We start from the raw sequence: 15418 nt of genomic DNA, 5'->3' as shown, positions 1-15418 counted from the left end.
CTGATGGGGATGGCAGGTGTGCCTTAGAGGGATGGAATAAATGCATTCAGAAGGAGGGGGAATTCTGGTGGTCTAGTTTAACTTCATATTATGTTTTTGGGAATACCGATGACAATGATAATTACGTGAATTAATAGACACCATATCCCTTGAGGTCAGGTGCTGGGAGAGGTTGCTGTGAGTATTCCTCTGACCAGTGGTCCTGGCTGGGAGATTTGGCCTTTCAGCAGTGGCCCTGGGAACTGAGGAAAGCCCAGGGTTCCAGGCTCTGCAGAGACGGGGGAAGCCAGACCTCTCTTCCTCCCAGCTCAGACCCCTGGCTTCTCCTGGGGTGGTAAAATCAAGAAAATACACCAATGTTTGCCCATGTTCTCTCATTTCATCCTCACAACAACCTTGTGAGGTAGATGTTATTCCCTCATGTTACAGATGAGGAAACTGGGGCTCAGAGAGGCTGAGTTATTTGGGGTCATATAGAAAAGAAGTAGAGAAGTTGGGACTTGGGGCCAGGTTTGTGGGCTCTGGTCCAATATTCTTGCTGCAAGGTCTTAGATATAGGTAATGGGGTGGGAGAGGGTCAGAAGGGTGGGAAAAGAGGGAGAAGAGTCATTATCAACAACTTATCCCTTGTGTCCCCCCAGAGCACGTTTACATTCAAAGCACTCCCACTCCTGTCCTTTCATTCACATGAGGTTTACACAAAACAAAAGGGCAAGGCTTTTCCTCCCCTTTTTAAAATCAGGGAACGGAGGCACCGAGAGGTGAAGTGACTTGCTCAAGGTCACACAGCCTTAGAGTGACTGACAGGACTAGAAGCCAGGTCTTCCTGTCTGATATTAATCTCATAACTGTGTGCTCTCAAGAGGTCACTGGGTGAAATAATTTTGCATGAGGAAAAGTTAGTGAAAAAGAAAAAAGAATTGTAAGACCAAAGGAGATAATTATGAAACTATGACCTATCCACCTGATGGAATACTCTGCAGCCAGTAAAAATGATGGCTATAAAGAGTGCTTGATGAAATGAGAAAGTGTTCATGCTCTAATATGAAGTGATACAACATCATGCACACAGTATGATTTTGACTATTTAAAAATACATGTAAAAAATGCTGGGAGAAAATATATCAAAATGGCGGCTTTGGGGAAGTGGGATTATAAGTGTTATTTTCCCCCATCCTTCTATTTTTTCTGTATTTTCCCAAACTTCCAAAATACACATTTCATTTATAACAGGAAAAATATACCCCTCTATATTTTAGTTTAAAAAAATACTGTTGGGAAGCAGCCCCCGTGCCTTTTGTGAATTTGGGGTGATGCACCTTCCAACTCCTTTCCCACGTCACACCGCGCCCCATTGCTGGCCCACTGGGAAGGGGCTGGGGCTCAGGTGAACGTCTGTGCTGGGAGCCTCCAGGGGTAGTGTGTGTGCTACTTTGCATGTTAAGGGCAAGAGTCTCCTCAAAACGAGACCACTGTTGTTATGATGGTGGGTGACTGTTCCGTATCCGATGCCAAAAGGTGTGCGTGAGCCAGGGAAGATGACCGCCCCCTAAGCTCACAGTGATTCCCCAGACTGGAATCCGGGCCTCCTGACTCCCGGTCCAGCGCTCTTATCCCCAGACTGGCCCACCACTGCAACACCCACAGCATCCCGAGCATCTCACCCTGCTGCTCCCGTGAGAGCAGGCAAGGCTAAGGTGAACCTTCTCCATCCCCGGGTGGCCAAATCCTTTCTCGCCTCCATGGGCTGGAAAGCCGGTGGCCAGGGGACAGAGGCACATCCCGGGGCAACCCTGTCCAGAGAGTGCTGGGGTCTCGGTCCCTCGCCACGGCCCCCACCCACGGGCGCCTCAGTCATCCAGGTGCTGCTCCTCCCAGGTGGATGTGGGGATGGCGCTGTAAGGGTCCATGATGACCTTGGCGCAGCGAATGATCATCACGACGAGGAAGAGGCAGAGGAAGACGAAGCAGGCCAAGGTCAGTCCTTTGTCCACGTCAACGTAGACGGGCTCAGGCGTGGGGTCCTCCATCTCTCAGCAGCGGCTTTGGGCTCCTCCTCCGGCTCACGGTTGACTGGTACCATCTTCCACCCCTGCAGAGAGCCATAGCGGTGGGGACCGGAGGGTCGTGCCAACTTGCCTGGGGTGCGGGCAGGGCACAGCCCTCCCCCTTCTTATATGTCCCCTTGGCATGGGAGTCTGCTGCTCCCCCTCCCCTCCCCCTCATGAGGGCGAGGAGAGGAAGGGTCACGTGCCTCCTTTTCAGGCACCTACGTGGTCTCAGCCCTGACCCTTATAGGCAACCCAGGTGCCAGGGCCCAGCCAGTGCGTCCTAGCGGGTGGGGGAGGGGACGGAGGAGTCCCAGCAGGGGTAGAGCTGGGCTGTAGCAGAAGCACCTGCTGAGGATGGAGCCCCTGAAGTTGCCTCCACCCTCTGAAACCGTTTAGGATGAGTTATAATAATGCTTTCAACTCTGCCAAGCCACTGACTGAGGGTGATCAGAAAGCATTTTATTTTATTTTATTATCATTGGGTTTTTTTTGGCTGTGCTGCATCGGCTTGCGGGATCTTAGTTCCTCCACCAGGGATCGAATCCGTGCCCTCTGCAGTGGGAGCGCAGAGTTCTAACCACTGGACTGCCAGGGAAGTCCCCAGAAAGCATTTTTTAAAATTAGGTAATTAATATATTTTCTTTAAAGCAGTAGAACTTACGTTTCAAATGAAAATGAACGTTGAATACCAATACATGAATAGACTGAAGAGGAGCTGCTGTCCCAGAGTTGGGTGGGCAGGCAGCATGGAGGGTCTGCATCCCTTCCCCCTCTATGGGGGCCTGCTGGGACTCCTGAGGGACTTTTGCTGAGGCCCAGAGTCACAGCTGGAAAACTGCGGGTGTGACGGAAGAACAGTTCTGGCAGTCAGGTGGACCCCGAGCCCAGCTGCCTTGCAGTGCAGTCCTGGGCAGTGTAAGGTTATCCTTGTATCAGGCCTACGCCTCCCTGCTGTGATAACACAGGGCACAAGGCTGCATCACAAGGGTGTGAGGATTCAGTCCATCTAGCATGGTCCCTGGCCCTGTGGGTGCCCCAGAGCAGGCCAAGATGGCAGGTCACATCCTTGCAGCCCAGCGGTCAGGGAGAGCTTAGGACGAGGGGCACAGCTGCTCGTTATCACCCCCCTCCCCCGCCTGCCCCCCCGCTGAATTTTCAGAGCCCTTGAGCTGTACATTGTGCTTTCACATCCAGTTTATTATCTGATCCTCACGACAGCCCAGGAGGCATGTTAGCTGTGTATCAATATGCCCATTTTATAAACATGGAAACTGAGTCACAGAAAGGGGGGAAATGACTTACCCAAGGTCCCACATCCCACCCCTAGGCCTCTGCATGCCTGTCTCTTCTCTGATGGAAAGTAAAGTGGGGACCCATCTCCCCCACCCACTTTGCAACTTCAGAAGGGCACCTATGCAACCCTGGGCTGGCTGGTCCTGGCATATCTGTAACCACAGGTGACTATGCTTTCCCCTCCTTTTTTTTTTTTTTTTAAAGTTTTTTTGGCCGCGCCACATGGCATATGGGATCTTAGTTCCCTGGCCAGGGATCAAACCCATGCCCCCTGTGTTAGAGGAGCTGGACTGCCAGGGAAGTCCCGCTTGCCCCTCTTTCAGACATCGTCTCCATCCTCACCCCTTTCCAGAGGGCACTGACCTGCTGGTTGGAGTGATCACCACTTCACAAGAGCCACTGGGTGGGCTCGCACCCTGGGTGGGGCTGCTCCAGGAGGGAGGGGGAGTGACCAGACATCACAGCTGGGAGTCAGTGAGAGCAGTGGCCTTTCCCTTATAGAGCAGGTACCCACACTGGCAGCAGCTGGAACAGAATAGGACAGAAGAAGGCTGATTACCTCCCAAGATGCCCACTCCCAGTCATGAGCTGGGCTGGCAGGAAGGTCTGGCCTGGGCAGCTTCTCCCTGGGCATGGTGGTGGGAGTGGCCACAATTTATTCTGATGCTGTTTTTTCTTTCCTTCTCTCTTTAAAAATATATAACATTAAAAAAAATTGTGGTGAAATATACATGACATTAAATTTACCATAGTGACCGTGGTTAAGTGCACAGTTCAGTGGTTTTAGGACATTAAATCATTGTACAGCCATCACCACCATCCATTTCCAGAAATCCTTTCATCTTGCATAACTGAAGCTCTGTGCCCATGAAACAACTGGGCTGAACTGGTAGATTGGCATTGACATACATACATTACTATGTATAAAACAGATAACTAATGAGAACCTGCTGTATAGCACAGGGAACCCTACTCAATGCTCTGTGGTGACCCAAGTGGGAAGGAAATCCAAAAAAGAGGGGATATATGTAAATGTATAGCTGATTCATTGTGCTGTACAGTAGAAACTAACACAACATTTTAAAGCACCTATACTCCAATAAAAATTAATTTAAAAAATAAAAAATATAACATTTAAAAAAATTGTGGTAAAATATACATGACATAAAATTTACCATAGTGACTGTTGTTAAGTGCACAGTTCAGTGGATTTAGGACGTTCAAATCGTTGTATAGCCATCACCACCATCCATCTCCAGAACTCTTTTCATCTTGCAAAACTGAACTCTGTGCCCAGGAAACAACGGGTCCCCATTCCCCCTTCCCCTCAGTCCCTGGCATCCACAGTCCTATGTTCTAGGTACCTTATATGAGTGGAACGATACAGTATTTTTCTTTTTGTGACTGGCTTATTTCACTTAGTGTAACATCCTCAAGAGTCATTCAATGAATGTCAGAATCTTCTCTCTTTTTTAGAGGTTGAATAAATATTCTATTGTATGAATATACCATGTCTTGTTTATCCATTCATCCACTGATGTACACTTGGGTTGTTTCCATCTCTTGGCTATTGTGAATAATGCTGCTGTGAACATGGGTGTACAAATATCTCTTTGAGACCCTGCTGCAATTCTTTTTTTTTTTTTTTTGAACAGAGAACATGCTCTACTGAGGAGTAGATATAGAACAGCACATTCTACTACATGTGGGGAAGGGTTATCTTCTGTAAAAGGCCTTTACCCCTTAGGAAAACCCCCAGTGAAGTTGCTTTTGTATAAATTTTAACAGTGACACTGAAACTGGCAGGGAGCTGCCACTGAACATGCTTAAAATTAGCTGCCCCCAACCCACAGTGAAGATAAGCAGTGTACAAAGATGACAAGAGAAAGGCACAAATGACCAGAGTTGGGATTATGGTGAGGGCTCCACATGAAGACAGTGGTGTTGTAGGACAGGGTGACATGTCATACATGAAAAGCTGCCCCAAGGGCTTCCCTGGTGGTGCAGTGGTTGAGAGTCCACCTGCCGATGCAGGGGACACGGGTTCGTGACCTGGTCCAGGAAGATCCCACATGCCGCGGAGTGGCTGGGCCCGTGAACCATGGCCGCTGGGCCTGCGCGTCTGGAGCCTGTGCTCTGCAACGGGAGAGGCCACAACAGTGAGAGGCCCGTGTACCGCAAAAAAAAAAAAAAAAAAAAAGCTGCCCCAAGGTAGCATGTTATAATGGGCTAGAGAGGTTAGAGGGAGCATCTCTTCCTTCACTTAAACAACACCAAAAATAGGAGGCCAGAGAATGGGGGGATGGTGGTAAGTCCCAAAAAGGAAATGGAGGAGGAGTTCTTGGAAGGGCATAAGCACTTTAGTCCTAGGGGTAGGGGGAGGCATTGGTGAACAGGGAAGCAAACCCTGGCACCGGTGACCATTCTGCCTTGATGAGTCATGGGCTGAGACACGGAAGCCATTGTCAGTCACTTCTCCAAGGATGTTCAGACAAAAGCAATGTAACTTACGTGGAAGTATAGGTGTGCTATATCAGACTGGTACTGGTGAAAAGGTCTCTGCAGTATAATTAACCAGTTAACATGCAGTATGAAAAGGAGAACTGGAAATTATTTGGGCACCTGCAAACGTAAAAACGGGCAGGGAGTAAAGAGAAGAAAGCATTTACTACTGAGCACTTTCTGGTGAGGCAAAAAGTCGTATTCCATTCCCTTCCACCAAGACATTGCCCACTGCCCACAGGTGAACTCAAATCCAAATACAGAATCACCACCTCTCAATTCTTTTCTCCATCTCATTCAGATAATGTGCTATAACCAAGACTAGTCCCTGCAAGAGTCTTCAAAAGTATTTGGCTCTGGTCAGCCTGATACTGATCAAAAACAGGTCTTTCAGTAAAAATGGAGGAAAAAACTTAAAGTGAGATGAAATCTAAAGGGAAGGGACCCCCTCCCAGCACACACACACACACTCAGAAGTGTTACCTCTTCCCTGCCCCTCCAAAAACACACGTAAGGAATAACTGGGAAGGTCCTGGTGGCGGTAACCATAGTTGGTGGCCTGGTGACCGGGCGGCAAGAAGCACTATTACAAAGTTTAGAAGACACGACACGACCTCATGGGGCCAGAGGAGAGAACCAGTGACTGGACAGGTACAGTACCAAAACACAACACCTTGGGTCAGTGCCACGAGGGATCTGCACTCAAGTCTAACACAGATATCCCATCCAGGCAACCTCACTGAGCCGAAAAACAGTTCCTCAGAACCAGCGTCTGCAGGGTACATGAAGGTCGGAGCCAGGACAGTCCTGAGGGGGATGCCAATCACAAGAGCTCTTGTGCCAATCACAAGAGCAACAGAAATGACAGACAGATCCCTAGAGTACGGATTCCTCCTGCTGGGGTTTGCTGGCTCGGAGTAACGGGTCACTTGAAGTGCCCTTCGGAGGGGTCCCTTTTAAACAGCTTCGATCCACGGTTTTATTGGAGTTGGATCTTTTGGCCTCTTTGGCTATCTACTTATCAATCAGGTCCTGTCTCTTCACAACTAGGTGTTTTCCTTTCCAATATTTGAGCATCTGAAGGGCTTGCAGAGTGCTGACAATGTCCCCAGGATTCACAGCTGTCTCCTGGCTAATTTCTTTGATAGAAATCTCTTTGCCTTGGAAGTTATGCAGGAAACGAAAAAGCACTTCTTCCAGTAACTGCGGTAGCTTATGAGCCCCAGATCTGAGAGTGGACGTTCTGGGGAGCCAACTTTTTCTTCCACTTTGGAAAGCAAATAACTGACATCAATGAGCATCTTGCCATAGCCCTGTCTCAGGTACTGAGGCATGATAAGGATACAGGATACATTGTGGTGGAGGAATGAATTCTTTTCCTCGGAAAACTATCCAATCAGGTGACCACCAGTGTTGTCTGCTTCTGTCATAACATAGAACAGGAAGGGTTCTACATCATAATATAATGTCTTGTGGTCCAGAAACACCTTGGCCAACAGGCACAGTTTTGGGCAGTAGATCTTGTTTTTCTTGCCATCCACTTCAAACACAGAGATTGAACCTTTGCATTATGTCTCATCTCCGGGTGGGTGTTTCCACACACGCTTAGCCATGTGTCAGTGGAGTATTGTCTGGCTCTTCATGTATTTTATTTTATTTAATTTTATTTATTTTATTTATTTATTTTTTTGCCGTACACGGGCCTCTCACTGCTGTGGCCCCTCCCGTTGTGGAGCACAGGCTCCGGACGCGCAGGCTCAGCGGCCATGGCTCACGGGCCCAGCCGCTCCGCGGCATGTGGGATCTTCCCGGACCGGGGCACGAACCCGTGTCCCCTGCATCAGCAGGCGGACTCTCAACCAGTGAGCCACCAGGGAAGCCCTCTTCATGTATTTTAAACAGAATTCACACATGTAAAGACATCCCAGTCGTGCATAGTCCTCAGGATAGGGAGAATGGTACCAAGTATCAAGCTCATAGCGACAAAAAGCAATCGTTTTCATCACGTTGCTCCCCTCTGTGATTTGGCCTTGCAGCCTTAACTTCTCCAGACCCTCTGAAGCCCAGGCTTGTGCTCTTCCGAAAAGGTCCAAGTCATACTCGCTAGTCAGGTTTTCCAGGAGAGGTTCCCAAGTGTTCCCATAGGTCTGCCTGTGTTCCATATATTTCTCTCTCTATTCTTTGCTCAGCCCAGAATTTCTTTTCTTCCTGAGTTCAGCAACCTTCTCCTTATATCGCACCTGCCTCTTGGTTGGTGCCTGGTTGCACGCCTGTTGTTGCCATTTTGCCTGTGGGACAGCATCCTTTCTTCTCTCTGCTTATCCTGGCTCTGTGCTCTCACCTTGCATTTATCAGCTGAGAGGTTATGATAGAGAGGGCATCCTGATGTAGAGAAACGTCTCTCGTGTTTTCCTGTAAGGTGTCCTAGGGAGTTACAGCCTGGTGTAGGACCGTTCATACTGAAATTGTAGCTTTCATGGAAGTGGCAGCGCTTGGGGCGATGAGAGAGATCACTGCCCGAGTCCTTGAGGGACACGTCCTCGGCAGTGCTCTCATCGTGAGACACGTTGGGGCTGGAGATGTCTATAGCAGACTCAGAAGAAGGGGTATTTCCAGCTGACGTTCGAGGTGGAGGCTCATCGTGATCAGCTGTATTTTTAGTTTCTCTATCTGAAAAGTCAACCACTTGCTCACTTTCTGAGCCGGATGAACGAGTCTGCTGAAGCGAGTATTTTTTCGGAGTCACTGGGGTAGGCTGCTGCTGACTACGCGTCACTCTCCTGGTAGAATAAGCAGGCTCCTCGGTGCCGAAAGACTGCAAATTTCCAACAGGACTGGAATCTTGGGAAATCTGGCTCAGCCGGGCTGAGGAGCGGGTGACTTTGGCAGATGGCCGGGATGTGCCATCCCTCTCTGAACTGTCTGTGTGCTCGAGATCTGTAGAAAAATCGGAATCTTTGGTTCCATCTGAACTACTGCCTGCATTCCTCTTCCTTTGCGGCACTGCCGGCGGCTGCGGCCCACCGGTTCCGATTCGGGCAGCGGCGGCAGCAGCAGTAGGAAGGGTGGCTCCGGCGGGCTCCGTGGCGGCCTCTGTAGCGTCCCAATCCTGCAGACGATCCCAATCGCTGCTTCACAGCGTCTAGAGCCTTCTCCTGTTGCAATTCTTTTGCACAAGTGGAATTGCTGGATCAACGGTAATTCTATTTTTAAGTTTTTGAGGATTATATTTAACATCGTTGTATAAAACAATGCTTATACACAGTTCAAAATTCAAAAAGTACAAGAAGAAAACCACGAAGAGCAGTTTTTAACGACTTCTCTCTCCAAGCAATCCAGTTCATTTCCAGACAGACAACTACTGTTATGAGGTCCTCAGACATCCCTCTCATCTGGAGGTATTCAATACACAGACATTGTATTTGCAACTATTTACATGGTGTTTACATTGTATCGGGTATCATGAGGAATCTAGAGATGACTTAAAGTATGCAGAAGGGGCTTCCCTGGTGGCACAGTGGTTGAGAGTCCGCCTGCCGATGCGGGGAACGCGGGTTCATGCCCCAGTCCGGGAGGATCCCACATGCCGCGGAGCGGCTGGGCCCGTGAGCCATGGTCACTGAGCCTGTGCGTCCAGAGCCTGTGCTCTGCAACGAAAGAGGCCACAACAGTGAGAGGCCCGCGTACCACAAAAAAAAAAAAAAAAAAAAGTATACAGAAGGACGTGCATAGATTATGCCATCTTATATAACGGTTTTGAGCATCTGTGGATTTTGGTATCCAGTGGAATCCTGGAACAGACTCCCCACAGCTACTGAGGGACAGTTGTATTGCCTAATCATGTTTGCTTTGTCTTTTCTTTTTCCAGAAATATATCCTTCTGTTGCAACTACTAGAGCACGCAGGACCACTTCTTCTCACCCTATCCAGTGGTGACACCATCTTGAGTGTGGTGTACATTTTCCACTCAGGGCACCCACGGAACTTTTAGGGTTCCTTGGACCCTACTTTGAAAATATGGATCTCGTCCACCTGTCTCCATTTCAGAAATGAAGAAACTGGAAGTTAGGGGAGGGGGAGGGGGTTTCTCAGCATCTCAGAGTGATAGCATAGCTGACCTTGGAGCACACTCACATTTCTGACCCCAGCCAGGACTGTGCTTTGGGCCACATGCACTGATGCCACATGGTCCTTGGTGGCTCTCAGGGATGAAGGGACATGCTGGAGTTTCATGCTCTTGTGTTTCACAGCTGCACCCAGTGTGACCTCTCAAACACAGACTCTGAAATCCCTGGCCAACGGTCTGCCTTCAGTTAATATCAGATACCCTGCATCAATTGTAAAAGTCAGACCTCAGAGAAATTGTCTCGTGACCCTCCCGTGTCTTGTATGGGGTGAAAATTTGTCCCTATAACCTGGTAGCATGCCCCAGAGGAAGATTATCAGCATTTTCTGGATGCTTCCAGCTGGAATGAATGCCAAGAACTTGGATGCAAAGAACAGATTCATCTTTCCACCCTCCAGATGGAGTGTGCTCATTAATGTTAATTACTGGGCTGGCACATGTCCCTTCCAGCCCCGTTTCCCAGGGAGGACCTGACACCCGGGAGTGATGCAACACTGAGCTCAGCTGCCGTTCCCTGGGAGCTGAGGAGCTGGCCTTCCCAGGGGCCAGCTCAGTGGTCCCCAACAGAGTTGGCCCATCCTTCAGCATGGCGCCTGCGTAAGCCAGATGCTCCATATGCCATGCTCTTGGGGAGGCTGGAGGTGAGCTTTCTTGAGTCCGGGGTTCTGATCTGGGCAAGTGAATGACCCTGAAGGGGAATGGCTTCTGGGCTGACCCAGCACACTTGTCAAAGTGAGCGGCTTTAGGGGTGGGGTGTAGAAAATCCAAATGGAAAAGAGTCCTGCCAGACGCCATGGGAAAGTCACAGGACAAAGTGACCAGTCCAAATATAAGCCCTGGAAACAAGTATCAGTCAGGGTTTTAGGAAAAAAAACAAGCAATAGGGCCGCCACAATTCAAAGGGTACACAAATAGAGGATTTACATACAAATGTGTGTACTACCCCAGGGCTGGGAGTGGGGTGCTCAAGACCTTACTCTCTAGGTTGACATATTTCTTTATTTCTGTACATATGTGTATCTTATCTGCTAGGGCTACTATAACAAAATAGCACTGACTGTGTGGCTTAAACAACAGAAATTAAGTTTCTCACAATTCTGGAGGCGAGAAGTCCCAGATCAAGATCTGGCGGGTTTGGTTTTTTGTGAGAGCTTTTCTCCCTGGCTTGCAGACAAGCCTCCTTCTTGCTGTGTCCTCACATGGCCTTTCTTCAATGTATTGGGTTAGCCATAAATTTCGTTCAGGTTTTTCTGTAACATCTTACGGAAAACCCAAACAAACTTTTTGGCCAGCCCAATATGAGCATGGAAAGAGGGAGAGAGACATTGCCCTCTCTTCCTCTTCTTATAAGACCACCAATCCTATCAGACGAAGACCCCACCTTTATTCCCTTGTTTGACCTTAATTACCTCCTAAATGCCTTATCTCCAACACACTAGGAGTCAGGGCTTCAACATATGAATTTTGGGGGGATACACAATTCAGTCCATAGCAATGTGTCAGTTCCTCAAGGGCAGGGTCCAAGTCTGCCCGAGGAGCACTGCCAGCCTGGAACCAGGCCAGGCTCACCCCTTGTGGGTTCACAGGAAAGGTCAGAGAAGATGCAAACCTGCACTTAGCCGCTGCCCTCTGGACACCAATGGGAGGAAGCAAGGGGACTGAAAAAGCATGTCACTTATTACTGTGGGGAGAAACAACGGGCTGTATCGACATTGTGAATTCAATCAGGTAACAAAGGTTGGAGCTGATCACGTGCAATCATCCACTGGTTCTATAAATAGTAGTGGAGCCATTATGAAACGTGACCTGTCAGAATCACTTCCCCACATGACAGTTGGGTTAAGTGGGTGACATTTGCTCAGGACACAGAAGATGTCCAGTGTCATAACCCGACACCAATTACGTTGACCTATGGGACTGTGCTTGGTGGCTCCACGCCTCCATCAGAGCAATTAACAGGCTTGCCAGAGAGAAATGATGAGTATGTGCTAAGAGGTGATTAAGACCATAACCACTACCAGGGCTGGAAGGATGTATGGAGGGGATGGGATTCATGGAATACTGTGGTGAGAACTTGTTATCTTCCAATATGTAAACATCCCTAACCTCTAAGAAACATTCCAGAGCAAGGAGGCTGTATGAAGCAGCACCGTTTCATATAAAAGAAAAGAGAATATTTCTGCCAAGAGAATGCATCATCATTGTATCATACTTCCATAAGCCGTCATACCTGTTCTGCTGTATCACTTTTATAATATGATGCTGATGCTGTTGGTCTCACTTAGATCTCGTACTCCCTTAACTATTTGGTGTGCACACCCCCCAGCCTCTGTATGTTTTGATCCTAGCAGCTCACACCTACTGTTTTTTTAGAAGACTGCCCTTGGGCTACTGCAGCTGCTTCACCCACGCGTGCAAAGAACTCGAAATGCCTAGAAGTTTACATCAAGGACTCTTACCCTACCCAGATTGCACAAGATGCTAAAATTTGGAGATTCATTATCAGGAAAGCGTGTTCTGAACAGAAGGCCAAGGGTGGGACTGGACAACCTTTTGCTAGTGCCGAAGAGATTAGATGTGCCACTCGGCCATCTCAGCAGAAACCAGGAATAGAAATGAGATTATCCAGAAAAGATCTTTGGAGGACTCTCTTAGCTAATGGAGTGAATCCCTGGGACATGCATGGGTAATATACAAAGGTTTTGAGAATGTTACATTAGAAATGCTGCTGGCTGGAACCGAAAGAGACAGAGACAAGATAAAACGAAGGAAGGCTATTGGACTCTATAATTTCTACAGGCAGGAACATGATGATAAAACCAGTCAGCTACAAAGTGTTCTACCCTTCAGGACAATAGAATAATGACTCTGAGAAGAAGAGCTCTGGTTCAGAGTGCAGAGCTGTGTGGATCCTTGAGTCACAGATTATTCCCCAGACCTTGAAAACTAATGAAGTTTTCCCAGTTGGATTTTGAAATTGCTTGGGACTGGTGACTCCTTTCTTCCTTCCATTTTTTTTCCTCCTTTAGAATGGGAATATGTGTAACTGTTATCCTATGCCTGTCTCACCACTGTATTTTTGGAGCAGATAACTTGACTTCTAGTTCCACAGATGGAATTTTGCCCCAGGGTGGATCATAGGCAGAGTTTTACCCATACTTAATTTAGATAATTTAGATTTGGAATTGATAATTTTGGACTTCGGGTTGATGCTATAATGGGTTGAGAATTTGGGGGATGTCAGAATGGGGTGAATATATATAGGATAGAGATGAATCTTTGGAAGCCAGAGAGTGGACTTCAGTAGACTGAATAATACCTCCTCAAGAAGTCCACAACTGAATCTCTGGAATCTGCGAATGTTATCTTATATGGCAAAAGGAACTTTGCAGATGTCATTAATTTAAAGATCTTAAGATGGTGAGATTATCTTGGGTTCTCTGGCTGAGTCCTAAATGTAAACACAAGTGTCCTAGAAGAGTAATTACAGAGGGAGATTTTTGGCTACAGTGGAGGAGGGAGTGTGACCACAGAAGCAGAGACTAGAGTGATGACGCCAGAAGCCAAGGAATTCTGGAAGCCTCTCTAAGTGAAAGAGGCAAGGAATGAATTCTCCCCTGGAGCCTTCCATAGGAACCAGCCCAGCTGACACCTTGATTTTAGCCCCTTAAGACTCATTCTGACCTCCAGAACTGTAACAGAATATAGTTCTGTTGTTTTAAGCCGCTAAGCTTGTGGTCATTTATTACATAGGCAACAGGAAGTCACTGTAGAGGTTTAAGATAAAGGCATTTCTGTTCACAATCCTTTTGATTCTTATATTCTATCTATAAAAGACATGCTCTATTTCCCCAGGTTTGGAGAAATAGAAACAAATCAATCAAAGGTACACAAGAACATGATGTCTACTTACTGGAGGAGGAGTGACTCACTGGCAGGCTGTCAGAAAAACGCACCTTAAAAGGGAACTGAAAACCAAAATGAAGGTGGAACAAGAGCACACCAGCTTTGGGCACTGATGCAAGTCAGACAAAGGCAGCCATATAGTTGGGGAAAGAGAGGGGAAAGAAATTGCACAAAGATATGGAGAGGACTTCCCTGGTGGCACAGTGGTTGAGAATCTGTCTGCCAATGCAGGGGAAAAGGGTTCGAGCCCTGGTCCGGGAAGATCCCACATGCCACGGAGCAACTAAGCCCGTGCGCCACAACTACTAAGCCTGCGCTCTAGAGCCCATGAGCCACAGCTACCGAAGCCCATGTGCCTAGAGCCCGTGCTCCGCAACAAGAGAAGCCACCGCGACGAGAAGCCTGCACACTGAAATGAAGAGTAGCCCCTGCTTGCTGCAACTAGAGAAAGCCCATGCACAGCAATGAAGACCCAATGCAGCCAAAAATAAATAAAAGTTAAAAAAAAAAAAGATATGGAGAGCTTCATCAGTGGTCTTGCTGAGGCTGTAGCATCAAGAACTGAGGCATGGAACCTGGTGTAGTGGGAGCTGTAGATCCTGCCCTTCCCAGCTTGCTGATCCATCAGGCATGGCAGTCACAGCAACAGGAGAAGCCAGAGCAAGCACATCAGTAGACACCATGAGAGGCAATGAGAGGAGAACAGGGGCAAGGCTGTTCTCGTCCTTATACTAAAAGATCCATTATATATATATATATATATATATATATATATTTTTTTTTTTTTTTTTTTTTTTGTGGTACGCGGGCCTCTCACTGCTGTGGCCTCTCCCGTTGCGGAGCACAGGCTCCGGACGCGCAGGCTCAGCGGCCATGGCTCACGGGCCCAGCCGCTCCATGGCATGTGGGATCCTCCCGGACCTGGGCATGAACCCGTGTCCCCTGCATCGGCAGGCGGACTCTCAACCACTGCACCACCAGGGAAGCCCAAAAGATCCATTATTTGTGGTAAACTTAGTGAACTTCTGTTCCTTATAGAATCACTCTCAAATAGAAAACACCTGAAAAAAATCATCTTCATTTCTGGAAGGCAGTTTGCTGAATAATGCCAGGAAGGGCACTAGCTTTCTACTGGTTATGAGGAGCAGCTTAAAAAAAAAAGATAATGCTACATTGTTATAGTGTATATACATATATACAATGCTATATAAGGCAATGTGACACCATAGGAAAACTCAGACTCTGGACACATGGATGTGGGTTCGAATTCTGACTTCACTGTTCACTAGTGGAAGATCTTGAAAAAGTTTTCCTCATTAAGACTCAATCTCCTTGCCTATAAATAGGGCTAATTATGCCTATCTCATGGGGTTGGCATGTGGATCAAATGCAAGAATGGTCCTTTTCTGGCCCTGATCTTTCCCATTCTCCCATGAGCGCAGGGACAAAACACACTTGGAAAGCTTTACATTACTCTTGGTCTGCTCAGAGCCTGCTCTCTGGGTTTATTTTTTTAAATGTTGGGGGTAGGAGTTTATTA

General features: G+C 47.8%; 1 protein-coding gene and 1 pseudogene across 1 annotated transcript; both read right to left on the bottom strand.

Annotated features, from left to right (window-relative positions):
• Positions 1 to 1850: 1850 nt before the first annotated feature.
• On the bottom strand, positions 1851 to 2030 carry CTXND1 (cortexin domain containing 1). The gene has a single exon (XM_060095367.1). The coding sequence runs from the start codon at positions 2028 to 2030 to the stop codon at positions 1851 to 1853; it is 180 nt and encodes a 59-aa protein (XP_059951350.1).
• Positions 2031 to 6722: 4692 nt separating this feature from the next.
• Positions 6723 to 9788, bottom strand: LOC132488197 (histone acetyltransferase KAT7-like; annotated as a pseudogene).
• Positions 9789 to 15418: the final 5630 nt, after the last annotated feature.

This window comes from Mesoplodon densirostris, chromosome 4 (assembly GCF_025265405.1).
Source record: "Mesoplodon densirostris isolate mMesDen1 chromosome 4, mMesDen1 primary haplotype, whole genome shotgun sequence".
NCBI lineage: Eukaryota > Metazoa > Chordata > Mammalia > Artiodactyla > Ziphiidae > Mesoplodon > Mesoplodon densirostris.
Note: the sequence above shows the minus strand (reverse complement) of the source record. Positions and strands in the feature narration are given on the sequence as shown.